The sequence below is a fragment of the Nelusetta ayraudi genome, unplaced genomic scaffold, assembly GCF_046127955.1.
Source record: "Nelusetta ayraudi isolate G7.1 ecotype Tasmania unplaced genomic scaffold, CSIRO-AGI_Nayr_v1 ptg000011l, whole genome shotgun sequence".
Lineage (NCBI taxonomy): Eukaryota > Metazoa > Chordata > Actinopteri > Tetraodontiformes > Monacanthidae > Nelusetta > Nelusetta ayraudi.
Window position 1 is genome coordinate 17167821 of NW_027466061.1, and position 16321 is coordinate 17184141.

Here is a 16321-nt window from a genome sequence, read left to right on the forward strand (position 1 = left end):
CAACATGTCAAGACAATCTGGACCATATTTTTTCCTCATGTCGTCCACAATTGGTCCCCGCTGGGGAACAGCAGCAGCCACTTTGCTCTGGTTCTTCCCCATGTCTAGCTAGACTTACCCCTCCCGACTTTTCACAAAATTTTCACAAAATTTCAAGTCGGAAAGTTACACAGGCGTCCCCGTGCACCCCTTTTTCTTACTAAGGAGCAAAAAGGTGGAGAAAAAACTCACCCCTCTGGTAGTTTACCTACCAGAAGCTTCCGGCTCACTTGTGGAGCGGGAATTCAGTGTTGATTCAGAATCAACACCTACCTGACAGGCACGGTTAACATATGCTCTCCGTCCTGCCCCGGGACCGTTCGTAGACGACAAGGAAAACAACCCACTGGTCACTGATATGTCTGAGACAAGAACAATTACTTCTCACCCGATCTCTGAATCAGCACTTCCCTTCCAGGTTCGCTTGGATAGACGTGAAGCCGATCAGATCCACTCTTAGACGCCGATCCTCTCATCTCTGAATGCTTGGTTCGAGGTAGAGGGGGAACGAGGAGTTTCCTCCGTTCCTGGTCCGCGGCCCTCGACGTCCCAGAGTTTCACTGACGGGTCTCCAGCTATCCTGTTCGTGACGCCAAATTGTTGTGGAAAAGAGCGAAGATGCCGATGCAGGAATACTGGGATAATAAGTAATTTAATGACAAACAATAAAAAGGGGATCGGAGCTCCGAGGCACAAAACACAGTAAAATGGGAGTGCGAGTGCGAGTGCGAGGAGGAAAGGAGGAAGAAGGTCTCTTATACACTGGACTGGGAGGGGAAGAGATAAGGAAGGGAAGAAGAGGAAAACAAAGCACAGAGAATCAGCACAAGCTGACACATTTACAGCCTCCTCTGGTGGACCACGAGGAGAATGTCTCGAGAAGGTTATACTATGAAACAAACAGATTACACGTGCTACTAGTGATCATATGACACAGAATACAACATAATAAAGAATAACCCAAGAATACATATTTCCCATTACAAGTGCCTTCAAGTGTTAAGCCCGCCATCGTCACTCGCCTGGCAGGTGTCAAAGTGGTCACCGTCCACAGTGCCGGCAGTCTGCAAGAGCACCACTGTTCAATCATTGGAGATTGCAGATTGTCTTATTCTGATGACAATAAACCAATTTAACAAGAGTAAAGTTTGCAGAATATTCAAGTTATTCAAAATGAAGTTAAACTCAGATGACTAATAGAGTCCTCCAAGATGTATCCAGGCAATGTTTGAATAATTATGTAGTACCGTTCTACGTTATGCGGCACTACTTCTTTTATCTTCTCAATGGCCAAAACTTGCAATGCGGCTGTAAAGTCCAGCAGGCTTAGCTCTTCCCGTGGAAGAGGAGCTTATTGATGCAGATGATTTACAACCAGGGTTACTTACAGACAAAAAACACCCACTGATAGAATCCTTTAAGACAGAGAAGGATCAGTTACATCTTAGTTTCTGTAATATGAACACTGCCCTGTGCATTTAAATAACTGTTCTTTATTCCAGTCAATTTACTGTACAAATGATGTCATCTCAAGGGGAAAAAATAAAACAACAATGGGAATCAATGCTGAATTGCCAAAGCCAAAATTTCTGACGGACTGAAAGGCTGCAGTGCACTTAGTGTGTTTGTCAAAGCTATTTGGGAGCCATCGCAAACGTTTTGCTTAAAACAAATTTATGCATGACAGACTGAAGGAGAAATCCAGTTTTCCTCAAACCACCATGAAATACTTACAACAGCCGGGCCGCAAGCAGCGCCGCGCTGACTCACGCCAAGACTCACTTCGCTCTAGGAGCCAAAGTCAGAACTCCCTGCTGCAGGGACTGAGCGAGGAATGTAAACCCTTGGCAGACCAAACCGAGCGTACAGCTGGCTAAGGTGAGGGGACGGAATTCGGCTATCAACTCGTGTTCCGTGACACTGCAGCAGCACGCGTGTTGCTGCTCCCGGGGCACTTGCGCAAGTTGGCCGTGGTAGAAAGAGGTGGCCGCTGTGACAGGTCAGAAACAGGTGGGATGGAGATCGACCATCAATCAAAGAGGGAGTGACAGGGAGGCTCACACCTGTCCTTGGATGCCAGCAGATGACAGACCGCGGAGGTCATTCACAGAATGTTGTGTCAATTTGAAGGCGATGAGCAGTCAACTTTCCAACGCGGCAGTGCGCAAAGATCAAACCGCTTTGTTTTTTTTGTCTTTTTTGCAAGTAGTGTGCGGCACGGCAGAGTCGACACACCAGCCGATAAGGGTATTATCACATATATAAACAGACCTTTGGTCTTCAGGGCTCATGACACGCAGCAAATATCGAGGACATATCAGTGTACACCTCACGGCTGCACGACTGCCAAAGTCACAGCATGATGAGTGCCGCGTCGCGGCTTCTCTCGCCATCGTTCGCCAAGTCCCAATGCTTGTGTAAGCCGCCACTGGAAAAATCTCGGCCCTGCTCTCTGACGCACGATCAAAATGCTGTTCCGTTAACGTGACAGCGACATTGTCCAGAGGTTTGGATTGGTTTCTCAAGGCTCTCAAGGAGCAGCCACGCAATTTATTTCTTTTTAGCATTTTTAAGCAAGAATGTATGAGTCCTGATTGACCCTGTGGTTCAGGATGCAGACTGACATACAGTGACATGAAGAGGTGGAAAAAATGTGGATGAAGGTAAGGTGATACATAGTGGAGGGCCACGGAGCAACGCAGAGGAGCAGAGCATGTTGTGCATCCAACAATTTTTTTTACTGTTTCTTTCGTGTATATGGCAGCAAATGAGGGTGTGATTGGTAGGTTTTAACGTATGATTCGTTCCATGAGAGACTAATGAGCTAATTATTTGTCAGCTGCTGTAATGGTGTTTAAAGAATTGCTCGCAGCGCAACAACAGTACAAATTCACAGGTACTGCACTAGCATTAGTACATTTTGGATTTGGTAAGAATAAGTGTGCGGTGGTTAATTCTCACTGAATGTTGAAAGAAGGTGGTGCTCAATTCTCACCAACCAAACCAAAGGCATTCACGCTTTAGTAATCCAAAACTGTGTAACTTCTACCACTGTTATTTTTTGTTTACTCTCCGCCAAAGAGTCAGTTCAAAAAATTTGAATTTCATTTTTTAAATTCCACTTTTCAACATTCAATATGAAGACTTGATAACCTAGAAATGCGGCTTCACGTGTATTTCAGACACGTTAGAACCACTGCGGGGGGGGTGGGGGGGGATCAATAGTGAGTGACTTTGTGCAGTTCAGCCAGGTTGTTTAGCCTCGATAACCCTCTACAAGTCACACAAAGTAGAAAAAGGATTTTACATGTTTTCAGTTTAGATGGTATCTTCTTTCCTGAACAGTCAGTGGAGGGTGATATGATTGAATAATGTGACCTGTGCTCCTTTTTTTTAAACAATTTGTCTGGCGCCGGGACAAGATGAATAGTTAAAAACAGAGCGTGGCCAGAACACAATGTCCTGGGGAGGCAACAGAGCCGTGTGCGGTGGCCACTGTCCAGTCACTTCGCCCAGCTTCCAAACACACACAGCGCACTGCCAGCTCCCTCCAGCCAATTACTTTCTCCTGGAAACTTGTGGTTTTTAATGCACGTAGCAGCCGTCTCTTCTGTCCATCTCATGTTTTCTTCTGGAATATCTTTCTTTTTTTGGCAAGTGCTGGTTCAACAAATTTTTGATCTACGTTTATATGCACATATACTGTTACTTAACGACACTATGATCAGTTAATTTCATGGGTGAAAGAAATGGCGCTAATAAACTGTTGGGTTTTTTCCCTTTAAGTGAATGATACCCAAGCTTTTGTATCATGGCCTCAGATAATTAGAAAATAATATTAAAAAAAAATAATATTCAACTGATTGGAGGCTGCATAATTCAACTTGTATTCTTTTACAAGTTCTATATTACTCACAGTGAGTCAATAATTATAAATGCAATTTTATTTTGTTTCTTAAGCTTTTTAATGCAAGACCTCGTCAGCATCTAAAATTTTAAAGTTAAAAATTATTTAACCAGAGTAACTTTTAAAACGTATGTACAACGGCAAGCAAAAAAGCACTACTCGACTATGTAAATACAAAGATTAATATAAAAAATATAATCTTATGCAAAATATAATATTTTGTAATATTTAGCATGCACGAATGAAATTTCATTACTTGAGTGTCACACTTTCTGCTTTGTCTCATCTGTTGTCTCATCTCACCTTTGACTATTTTTTTCAGGTTTCAAATAAATTGTGTTAAATGAAATAATATAATAATAATAATGGATTGGATTTATATAGTTTATATAGTACTTTATATTGTGCTTTGAATTGTAGGCATTCAAAGCACTTTACATTGAACCCATTATTCATTCACACCACATTCACACTGGTGGTGGTAAGCTACATGTGTAGCTACAGCTGCCCTGGCGCAGACTGACGGAAGCGTGGCAGCCAAACGGACCCTCCGACCACCACCAAACATCCATTCACATTCATACGAGGCAATGTGGGTTAAGTGCCTTGCCATGGACACAACAACGGACTGGGATGGAGAGGGATTTGAACTGCCAACCTTTCAGTCATTGGACAACCTGCTCTACCTCCCGAGCTAGTCACCCACTACTACTTACTACTCTGTTATTATAATAATGTTGTCTTTTAAACACATCTATAAAATTACATGTATAATAAAATCTACATTAATTTATTGCAAATTATATATCTTGTTAGTATTTACCCATGAGAAATAATGTTTTACTTCAGCCCAAATCTTCTTTGATACACTAATGTGTCTTTTTTAATCATATGGTCCCTCTAACTAATTTGCCTATAGATGTTAAAAATGTAGAAACATTTGAAAAATAAATTAATTTATTATTATTATTATTATTATTATTATTATTATTATTATTATTATTACTATTATTATTATTATTATTATGATAACATGCGTCTTTTATATTGAACTTTTAAGACACCGTACAAAAACAAGCACATACAAAAGAACAATCTAATATTTTTTGTCTGTGTTTTCTGTCTGCAAAATTCTGTGTTTAACCTTCAGAATATTTTCATATACTGACAAAACCCTATGGATGAAAATGTATCCAAAATAAAAAGACAAGTTGTGCTGTCCAGGGTGTGTTTGCCTCTTACATAATCACAGTTGTGGTTAGACTGCACTCCCTGTGAAGTGTTGAAAGATAATAGACAGATGGCTGCATCAGTAATCTCACTTGTGCTTGAGATACATTTAAAGTCAAGTGCAGCGCCTCTGCTTAAAAGGCAGCTCAAATACTCTATTATTGCCATATGACCGTGTAAAATGTGTTTTGCATATAAGTAGTCAGTAAAGGGAATTAAAAGTTGGTCACCAGCTTAGTCACCAACAGGAGGGTCTGCTACAGTGAATGCCATTATGGATCTCCCAAATGTCAAAAGAAGGAATGGAAACATGAGAGTGTAGGCTTCGGCTTTGAGGATAAATGCCTGTGTCATCCTGCACTGAAAAGATTTAAAGGCTCCAGCTTTTATCATGTCCATGCTGCAGGACACCTAAAGTGATGAAGGGGTGAGGTGTCTGAGCTCAGAAATGTCAAGTTTTAAGGTTCTTTCTTCCCATAAGGTGTTTGTCCTTTCACACCGTCTTTGGATTTAGTTGTAATATATTAGTTTGTCATATATAAATATCAGTCTGGCTCAAGCATAAGGAAACTGTTTGTCTGTTAAAATATTTGTGTCTAAATATTTGGTTTGTTTTTTTTTCCAAAAATGTCACCAAAAAAACTCTGATTTAACAAAGCTGCAACTCTGTATCCAATAGCAACAACAACATCAGCAGGGCCAGTGCAGCGTTCCTGCTCCTGATGTAGCAGAAGATGTCCAATTTCCCTGCCATGCAATCAACAGCCCCTTAGATCACATTTTATGTAGCTATCCACAAAAAATCACATATTTTTTATATCCGATTCATTTTTCAAGCATCACAACTAAAAGGATTATCCATTTCATGCATGAGCACAGAAATTAAATTAGATGTGGTTTTGTGAGATGATAGCTAAGCAGCTATTTGTCCTCATTATCGCCATATTAAGCAGACGCTCAGTCATTTGCAGGGAGGGAAAGCAGGTCGATGCCAGATATTTAAAAAAATATATAAATAAATATGACATAAAATACTTTGAAAGTATCATAATATATTTTGTAAAAATAATGTCTTGTAGTGTTGCATGCAAACATGATTAGCCAGTTAAATACAACCAATCAAAGCATGTCAAATAAGCACACATATTGTGTTTGTGTCTTTTCGTGTCAATGTTAAACTAAAACTAAACTCTGAACACGTGTCATCCTTAAGAACATCCATTTGTCAGAAATACAAAAATACAATGCAGTAATATATCAATGTGCCACACTCCCTGCAATCAGCTTCTTTCAAGTTTTGAAATAACAAGGCTATGATCAACAGTGACAGCAAACACTTTTCAGAAGGAGGATTTCTTCTGGCTAATTGAAAAATTCCTGTGAGATTATCGAGGGAGGCTATGAAATGGTGGATTTCCCGCAGCTGTCCCCGGTGCCTCAATTGTTAACATGTTCTCTCATATCAGTGACCAATCAAGGCCATGAAGGCCTTCAAGATGCAATTGATGTTGTCTGTTGTGTCTAAGAAAAAAACCCATTCTGATTGCAAACTATTTGATACTACTACTTGGATGAATGCAACACTTTCCCATTTATTTAAATCGCCAAGTAACACAATATACTTGCGTCGGCATGACAGATGACTGCAACCAGGGCAGAAAGGTAATAACTAGATAAGTAATAAAACGGATAATATTCAGTTTGTTCGAAAAGATTTGAACAAAGCTGACTTTAAGATAAAAAGATCAAAACACATAAAACAAAATTTAAAAAAAACGTTTTTGAAACATCATCACATTTGACTGTAACGCAGACACTACAAGAACTTGGGCATTTCTGTTTTAAAGGAATTGAAGGAGAAAACGTTATTTTCTTGCGCCTATTTGATACAATGTTTAACAGCATAGTTCCCTGGCTAAGCGAATGGCTCAACATGTCACACAGCCCTGTGTACAGTAAATACCTTAAAGGCAGGTGGAGTGGATGCTCTGTGCCTCCTCCTGTAGCAGAATAACTCACACATCCAGCCCCAGAGGTAGGAAGCGACCAGACACATGCTGTTGACTAGCCAAACGTCCCAGGCAGTGACAAAGTTCTCCATGGGCTTAGCTTTACTCTTCATCAGCCTCTATAGCAGGGCTTTTCCTATGTTTAACCACAAAAGACGCGCTATAGCCTGAAAAGCAAAGTCTCAAGTGTTGAGTGAGAGGAGACGTTGGTTACTTCCCAGAGTACGGACCGCCCCGGACTTTAATACTACATTATCCTACACGGCCTCTGTTGATTCAGTCCCCACTCCAATCAGCTCCGAGAGCCAAAGGACAAGCAGTTTGTCCTTATGACAAAAGAGTGACAGGTGCCAGCAAAGGGTGCCGAAGAGAAGAGATCCCGCTGACTTGAGCTAATCCTTTCATCTTTACCACAGAACACAACTTGCATGTTTTTTTCCTGTCAGAAACAAACAATAGTAAGAAAGCATGGGTAATCCTTGGCACAGTTCTGACTCGGAAAAATGAGAGAATCGTGATACGGGGGCTCATCTTCCTTTCAACACCAGCACTTTGATGCAGAGTAAATAAATAGCCAGGGATATTAAATTACTGCTCTAAATGTCACACGGCTATCACATGGCTGCTTAAACTCAATGGTCTCCACTGAGGTAACTTCATGTTGCCTTGTATTAGATCAGCTGTGGACTACAAAGTGTTCTGTAAACTTGTTTACAATATAGGTTTAGCAAGTGCAAATCAAAAATGTCTAAGAAGGAAACATCTGGATAATACCCTGGATTATGTAAACTAATTCATTTTTCGCCCCTCAAATACCTGAAACCTTGGTTGTAAAAGCCAAGAATGTATCATCTGGCTGACTGAGGGCAATCACACTATGTACGGCATGTCTGGAGCACTCATGGCCTCCCCTGGCTTCAGCGGTAGCTCTGCCAAGTACAATTACGATCTCACTCCTGGTGAGTAAGTGGTCTTGCAGCCTAAACAGCTCAAATGAATGTCTTGGCTGTCACATGCAAAACAAGAAAAAAAAGAAGCTTATCTTTGATTAATGCCTTAGTTTGTTTTACAGTAGACAGCTGCAGCAGTTAGAGCTGTAACAAGCGATTAATGGCATCACGATTCATACTGTATGTGGAGGTAGCAAAAGTGATACAATAGTGAGGCTGTCCATGAATTGATAAAAAAAAAAAAGTCTTTTATATGACAACAAAAGCTATAATGAAAATTATTATTAGTGCCAGTATGTGAGTGTGCAGTATATAGTATTTATATGGTATGTTTGGGCTGTAAATGAGGCATGAGAAAATGCGTGTTTTACTACCCCCTGCTGGTGCTTCTGATACCTTGGAAAGATGCTTAAAATAGAGCATATCTGTGCTTGCATGGATACCTCTGGTTCAAACTTCATCTCCCAGAAGCAGCGCATGGTTTTCACCTTCTCCACATGGTTACAGGTTATTTCCACCTTGCTCAGGTTCCCACTGTTTGCACTCTGATGCATTGACTTCAGCTTGGCCATCCTCTCTGCAGGAGAAACCTGGCTGCCTCTCTTATCTTCTGAGCAGTCTTCTTGGCTGGATGACCTCTGTCACTTTTCTGTTGGCTTGCTGAGTGTTGAATCTGAACAGAGGAAAGTTGAGAGACAGTTGTCCAATATGGTCTGTTATGTGTTGCTCACAGCACGTGAACTAACGGAATATTGTAAGTGGCCTTTTTAAATAACTTTTGTATGATTAACATAGTTTATATTTGATATAACTCTGGATACAGACTGTAAAGGAAAAGGGCTGAAAATTCTTCTGCTTTGTTTTAATGAGCTTGTATTTTTGTCCTTGTATATTTGTACAGTAGAGCATTAAATTATCTATATATGTAAATTATCTATACAGATATCGTAACTTAAAAAGTTTACAATGAAAGTGCTCATTTGATGTAGGAATTACCTCATGTGCCCTCACAACACGCATATTATTATTATTATTATTATTATTATTATTATTATTATTATTATTATTATTATTATTATCATCATTATTATTATTCATCTAGGGGTATATGAAAATTGATCTAGTATAACGTAGAAAAATCGTTCAAAAATAGTGACGCTCGACCTTATTGAACACGTTTCCAACGTTGGCGCGTCACGTTAAGTTGATCACGTGATCAAAGGTCAAGCGTTTAGCGGGAACCAACATGGCGAACGACAAGACGTCCACAGCGACAGGCATGGTGCAGTGTCCCGTTTGTTCTAAGGATTTCAAGGCTGCGACAATCAATGGACACCTCGACGCGTGTCTTCAGGAGAGCGTTGCGGACAGTAGCCAGAGTGTAAAGCACCCGCCACTCGAACCTCCTCTAAAGAAGCCCCGCGTTACTACGGAGCCAGATTGCACTTTCTCTGCTGTCAACAAAACAGAGGCAGGCTCGTCCTCCAAGGCTTCCGTCTTTTCCTTGTTTCAGACCAACAAGAGCCAAGCTCCCGTTTCAAGCGACAAAAGTGGGTTCGTGTCAAGTAAACAAGCCGCTGCAGTTGCTGCTAGCAAGGGATTGAAACGTAATTTGCCGAGCGACGTTGTACCCGGAACTGCAGGTACCGATGCCCAAGTCTCCGTACCAAACGAGGACACCTCGAAGGCATCGCAAAGTATGTCGCGAAGGAGTTTGCTGACTTTGAACAAGCCTTTGGCGGAAACACTGAGACCGAACTCGCTGGAGGAATACTTTGGTCAGAACAAAGTTATTGGTCAGCAGACACTCTTCCGGTCGCTTCTGGACTCCCAGGAAATACCGTCTCTGGTCCTGTGGGGGCCGCCGGGGTGCGGGAAGGTGGGCGAAGGACCTGAATGCAGCATATCTCTGTCTCTGTTTCATTTCCCTCTTATTTGTTACAAATCACGTTGAGCAAATTTTTAATCTAGCTTTAACAAATCAAGAAAAAGTAGAAACATGTATGTCTGTCAATGAATTCATGAGGTGGGAGAAGTTAACCCTTTTCTTCTATTATGTGCTCCCCTATTCAGTACCTGTTAATGGGTCTTGTGCCCGTTGTGATGTCACATAGGGCTAAACTCTTCCAGATAAACAACACACTGTCAGGTGTCCCTCTGAAACGAAAAGTCCGTTTTTGTCCCCGTTTAAATGTGTGAAAGCCATGTCAAATCATATTTTGGTAAACAATGAGCACCAAGAAATTGCAACTTAAACAAATGTCATTTCTGATTTCCAATTCGTTAATTAAAAATGAATAAATAAGAATGACAGCCATAAAAATAGTACGCTGGGACAACTAACTGTTCTTCAATAATCAAGCAATTGTTGAAACTTTGTAATTGACAACAATTACATGTGAAGACAGCAGCATTCAAATAAGTACACAGTCACACAAATGACTTAAAACACTCTTCTAAAAATATGTTAGTCATGACTTGAAGATGGTATAAATTGAGTTGAAATCTTTTCATCATGTGAAAAGCAAAGAAATTTATTTCCAGCTGCCAGATCAGAGCTTATTTATTTGTTTAGTTCGAAAACAACATGAAAATGACTTCTTAGGCATGTCGACCTTCTAGGACGAGTTGTCATATAGCAGCTTGCCATAGCTAGACCTTGTCAACATGCCTTAGTAACACTTTACCTCTTAAACTCCGTCTCACAGATGTCTTACAGTGTTCAGGTTTCACAATGGTGGCGTTATTTTTAGAGCTTGTTACAAAGATTTATTGTGAAAAAGACTTTTATAGATCCTTCAAAAGAAGTGTGTATCGTGTGTCCTGGAAAATTGCATAATATGTCTTAGAAATTGAATATTTATATGGCTTCTATAATGGTAATACGCCTCAAAGTTATTTTGGATCAAATGTTTTTAAATTTAAGAGTGGCTTTTTACTGGTTAATATTGGCCCAACTTTGTGTTCAAATTCATTGTATTTTTGTTTTAGTGTTTGTGTGTTTTTTTCTTTCTTTTCAGACCACTTTAGCCCATATTATATCCAGCACCAGTAGAAAGAAGGGCACAGCTCGTTTTGTCTCTCTGTCTGCCACCAGTGCATCCATCAATGATGTCCGGGAAGTCATCAAACAAGCACAGAATGAACTTCGACTGTGCAAGAGGAAAACCATCCTGTTCATCGATGAAATTCACCGGTTCAATAAGTCCCAACAGGTAGAATAGTCAAAAGCATGCTTCAGTCAGAGTCCAGCCAGACTGAAAGAAGCTAAAACTGAAGGACAGCTAATCTCTCAAGTTCAAGTTATTCACTTGTGGAAGCCAGCTGAATTTCACAGCATGAATTAATAACAAAGATTTAAACCCTTAACCGTACTTTGCATTTCACAAAAATGTATAAGTATGTTTTCAGTTTATCACCTCTCAGAGAAAACCTTTTGATGCAATTAGACCACAGCCAATGAAAAAGATTTGTGTAAGATCGGTTGTTGCCTTTGTAAATATAAAGCAATACAAATATTAGTTTTTTATGCATAACTGCAAGAAGGCTTGAAAATGAAATGATGTTTGAATATGCAACAATACTCACTCCACATCACTTTTAGAGGATCAGCATCTTCTCTTTACTTCTCTCATGTTAACCACTTTCTTCTGTCTCCTTTTATGGTTTCTCCAATCCCAAGGACACCTTTCTTCCTCACGTGGAATGCGGGACGATTATTTTGATCGGAGCCACCACGGAAAACCCGTCCTTCCAGGTGAATGCTGCCCTGCTGAGCAGGTGCAAGGTGCTCGTCCTGGAGAAGCTTTCAGTGGAGGCGATGTTGTCGATCCTGGACAGAGCTTTGGCTGCGCTGGGGATCAGAGTCTTGGAGCGAGATCGACCACACGGCAAAGATCAAGACCAAGCAGTTGAACAAGAGTAAGCGCTACCCTGGGGACCCAGCTCTCACTAGTGCACGCCATGACCTAGTATGACCCAGCCGCTCCCAGTCTATTGGTTTGACTGGGAGGCCTGGTCTCTGTGGCACCCTGCGTGAGATAATAAATGGAATGGAGGGGTTCCTATAAAGCCTGATCAGAGCTGAGGGGATGGAGCCAGGGCATTCCTTTCAGCTCTGATCTTGTCTCATATGTTGAAAGAAAAGAATTTACAGGAGTTGTAGACAGTGTAGCAGCTGTTAACTGCTGGGTGACGGTGGCATGTGGCGATTATCCCCAGAGATGCGATCAAACATTTGATGTTAGGTGTTTTATTCACTATGCTATGAAACGCAGGCAAGCTCTTGTATCTTTGAAAGTCCCATTGTCACCATCTTCTCTTAGGCAAAAGATTTTCATTGAACAAAAGGCCCTCGACACCATAGCCCATCTTTGTGACGGCGATGCAAGAATTGGGCTAAACAGCCTGCAGTTGGCTGTCCAGGCGCAGGTGAACTCAGCCCGGATCTGCTCACTGGGACAAGATGGCTCTCAAGAAATACTCATAAAGGAGGAGCACATCAAGGAAGGTCTACAGAGGTCCCACATCCTCTATGATAAAGCTGGTAAGTCAATTGTGAAATGTTGTCCCAGTAATGTAACCATGATTAAAAAAAAAAAAAATCACGGGATTTGAAACATGAGCATTTGTTTCAGCACATATCCAGTTGTGTTTTGATATTTTCAAACAATGCAAGCACTTCAGGGATTAGTGTCTGTACTCACAGCATTATTACTGGCAGGTATTTTAATTTAGGTTATTTTGTAAAGCTCACTCATGTGAAAAAGTGTTTGTTTACTCTTTCACCTAGCTACAGTGTCCATCAGCCAAGCCATTCATCCCACCAGTCCCCCTGGAGTATCCACGGATAACCAGTCCAGTCTGCCCTCTTACATAACTCATCAGCTGGCCCCAAAGATTTAGATATACAGTTTGATGAAATGAAACTGGCTGTCAGTATCAGCGGCTGAGGTGTTGAACACCAGTGCCTCTGTTATTAATGTTTTTTCTTTTTTTGAAATGGCTGTTGGAAAAATTGCCTGATACAGGATGCGTCTGTTTTTCTCTTCTTCACATTGACTCACAGGTTTTTTACTTTTAACCTAAAGGTGAGGAGCATTTCAACTGTATCTCAGCATTGCATAAGTCCATGAGAGGCTCCGATGAGAATGCGTCCCTCTATTGGCTTGGCCGCATGCTGGAGGGGGGTGAGGACCCCCTCTATGTGGCACGCAGAATGGTCCGCTTTGCCAGCGAGGACGTAGGTAAGAAACATGCTGATTGCAGACTTGTTTTGATTTTTTTTTTTCTAACTTATTGCATAGTTTCACATGTGCCTGTGTCATCCTTATCACTTCATTTCCAATTTGAAAGAATTTGAGAATTTTAAAAGGTAAATTTTCTAATTAAGTGTGTCTTTTTGCTGGAGATATTGACTTATAATAGACAGTTATGGGTTCATTGTTGTTGTTTTTCTCCATCATCATGACATGTCTCTCAGGTATGGCAGACCCAGCTGCTCTTCCTCAGGCTGTGTCTGCCTTTCAAGCCTGCCACTTTATTGGCATGCCAGAGTGTGAGGTAGGCTCAGCTGACCCATCAGTCATGGTTTGAGCCTTCAAATCCGACATCATCATCTTTTATCTTTGCGACTCTCCTCTTCTCTTCCAACAGGTTATACTGGCTCAGTGTGCTGTCTATTTAGCGCGTGCACCCAAGTCCGTGGACATCTACATGGCCTATGCCAATGTGAAGGCCTCTTTGAGGACCCACAAAGGGCCCCTGCCTTCTGTCCCCCTGCACCTTCGCAATGCCCCAACCAAGCTGATGAAGCAGCTGGGCTACGCTGAGGGCTACAAATATAACCCAGCATTCAGTAACCCTGTAGAGCAGGAGTACTTACCAGAGGAGCTGCACGGAACCAACTTTTTCACCTGGAAACCATCTGACACATGACTGACTGATGCAGCCAAGTTCATCCAATATTTCAATGCAATGATGTAATCTTGTTGATCTCTTCAAAGGCATAACACTCACTGGATACATAAATGCAGCAACTTACATGTTTATTGCGTTCACATAATGCACTTTGTCAATCTTGTTCTTGTTGAATAGTGATTATTTTTGATCAAATGTCTCCATCTTTTTCTTTTATCTATTGACCATTTTTAATGGAACACAAGCCTGTTGTAGCTTCCTTGGTTTAGTTAAACTGTTGAGTTGAGGGATGCCTCTTCAGTTCTGAGCCATAGTCTGTGGTAGAAAAAGACCAGACAAAGTTTGCATCATTAAAAATTCACCTGGTTCTGTCATGTTAAAATAACATGAAGTGATTGCCATAATTTGGGATTCCTCTACCTCGCTGATCCAAGAGATGAACGTGGCCACGCGGGTGAAAACTGTGGGTCTCTGGAAGGTGTTGCAGCCTCGTCCATCCACAAAGCTAGTCACTCCTTGTACGTACCACTTACCATCTCTGCCCTTACAGTTTAAAGGGCCGCCAGAGTCACCCTGCAAGATAGTGGCATATCCTGAAATCGAGGGAGTTGGCATTGTTTGTTAAGGTTATTGTTTGTTTGTTTCATTCCTTACGTGGCATGCTGATTTACTCCCTCCTCCAGCGCACACCATGCTTGTCTTCACTGAGCTGCCCCACCAGTCACTTTGACTGCATGTAGTGTGATCCACTACTGGGAGGACGGCCTGCTGTAGCCTGGTTGCCTGGGGACCTCCAGCTAAAGGGGGAAATATTGGTTATTATCTAAAGGGTTTTTGATTCCGTTGTATGGGAGACTGCTGCATCTCTTACAGTAGAGACGACCCCAGCCTGTGACAAAGCACGTCTGGTTGTGCGCGAGAGTGGCGCCCTCCTCTGGCAGGCATGCAAGTTGGACCTTGTCGTTGATGACGGCGCTGTTCTCCAGCTTTAGAAGAGCAATGTCATTCCTGCATAACGATGTATAAAGCATTTTTGTCTTTAAGTATTGAGTTGGAAGGAATGTGCACAGATGTCTGTGTGTTTGTTTTTTGTTTTTTAAATCCTCTTCAACAGGTGAGATCCTGCAAAATCTTGTTTACACAGCTGCTATTCCATAGAAACTCTCAGAGAATGAGCTGCTATTTACTGTGCCTTTTTCTTGACAGTGCATAGGCAAGTGTTATTTTTACATACCCGCAAGACACGCAGTTCTTGTTCCATTCGGGATGGATGATCATGTTTTCTACCCTAATGGACTGCTCAGGACCCTCCTCCCGATCCATGTCATGCTCAGCAAGAACCACTCTGTATGTGTGGAATCTGAGCAATATTTCCAAATGCAATGGTAAAGTCGTGTTTAGAGAGAGAGGGTCAAATCAATAGTCTTGAAGGAACTGTTGCTTTATCTACTATAACAAAAACAAAAAAAATATCTTCTTTCCTTACGTGATGCAGTGAGCAGCAGTCAGGACCCAGTTAGGAGCAATAAGTGTTCCGCCACAGGTGGGAAAGAAAGATTCCAAAGAAACCTGCCATGGCCAGCTGTATGGACGGGCTTCCTCTCCATTCACCACACGGATAGTGTTGGGTTGGTAGCTGGGCACACTACACCCAAGCACTTACACCGTGGTGTCAGACAGAAACATGATATCATATGTCTTTCTGGGAATTGTATCCTATCTTTTACAAAATGAATCAGCTAATAACACCAACGAAATTGTCTGATTATGAACTCACCAGTTGTGACACCCAAGAAGAGAATAAGTACCAGTTCCATCTCTCACCCAGAAGAACTGATTCATCACACAGAGCTATTTATGGGCAGCAGTCCAGACAGAACCAGACAGAGCCTGGGAGTTTTCTCACATTTTACAGGTGGTAAACCCTTTGTGTACATAGAGATCCAACCATCTAAAATGAGAATGAATAAAATAAAATTAACATTCTGTTCATACGGAAAATTTGAAATCACAAATTAACAACAACAACAAAAAAAATAGAACTGTGTGTAAAAAAGAAAAAAGGAAGCAACTAGGTAAAAAAAAAATAATAATAATATTTTTTCCTTTGTCGAATTAACTATCTGCACCTATGCCATAGCGAAAACAAGTTCTTAAAGACGGAGGACTTGATTAATCGAGAGAGGACTGGACTTTCTTCAGTTAAATCAAATTAATTACGCGTAAGGATCACGTAACTATGAATCAATTTGTAGTAGTAGACGAAC

The 16321-nt window shown here is 41.3% G+C and overlaps 2 protein-coding genes across 2 annotated transcripts; one reads left to right on the forward strand and one right to left on the reverse strand.

The window, feature by feature from the left end:
* The first annotated feature begins 9287 nt into the window (after positions 1-9287).
* wrnip1 (WRN helicase interacting protein 1) lies at positions 9288-14270 on the forward strand. The gene is made up of 7 exons (XM_076021502.1): positions 9288-10014; positions 11156-11350; positions 11818-12056; positions 12461-12681; positions 13226-13381; positions 13618-13697; positions 13791-14270. Exons 1-7 carry the CDS (start codon positions 9382-9384, stop codon positions 14070-14072), a joined length of 1806 nt encoding a protein of 601 aa, XP_075877617.1. The 5' UTR covers positions 9288-9381; the 3' UTR covers positions 14073-14270.
* On the reverse strand, positions 14166-16024 carry LOC142885248 (proproteinase E-like). Its single transcript, XM_076021509.1, has 7 exons — positions 15832-16024; positions 15541-15712; positions 15289-15414; positions 14926-15062; positions 14709-14851; positions 14475-14627; positions 14166-14369 (listed from the first exon to the last, which is right to left on the reverse strand). The coding sequence occupies exons 1-7, from the start codon at positions 15869-15871 to the stop codon at positions 14352-14354; spliced, it is 789 nt and encodes a 262-aa protein (XP_075877624.1). The 5' UTR covers positions 15872-16024; the 3' UTR covers positions 14166-14351.
* Positions 16025-16321: the final 297 nt, after the last annotated feature.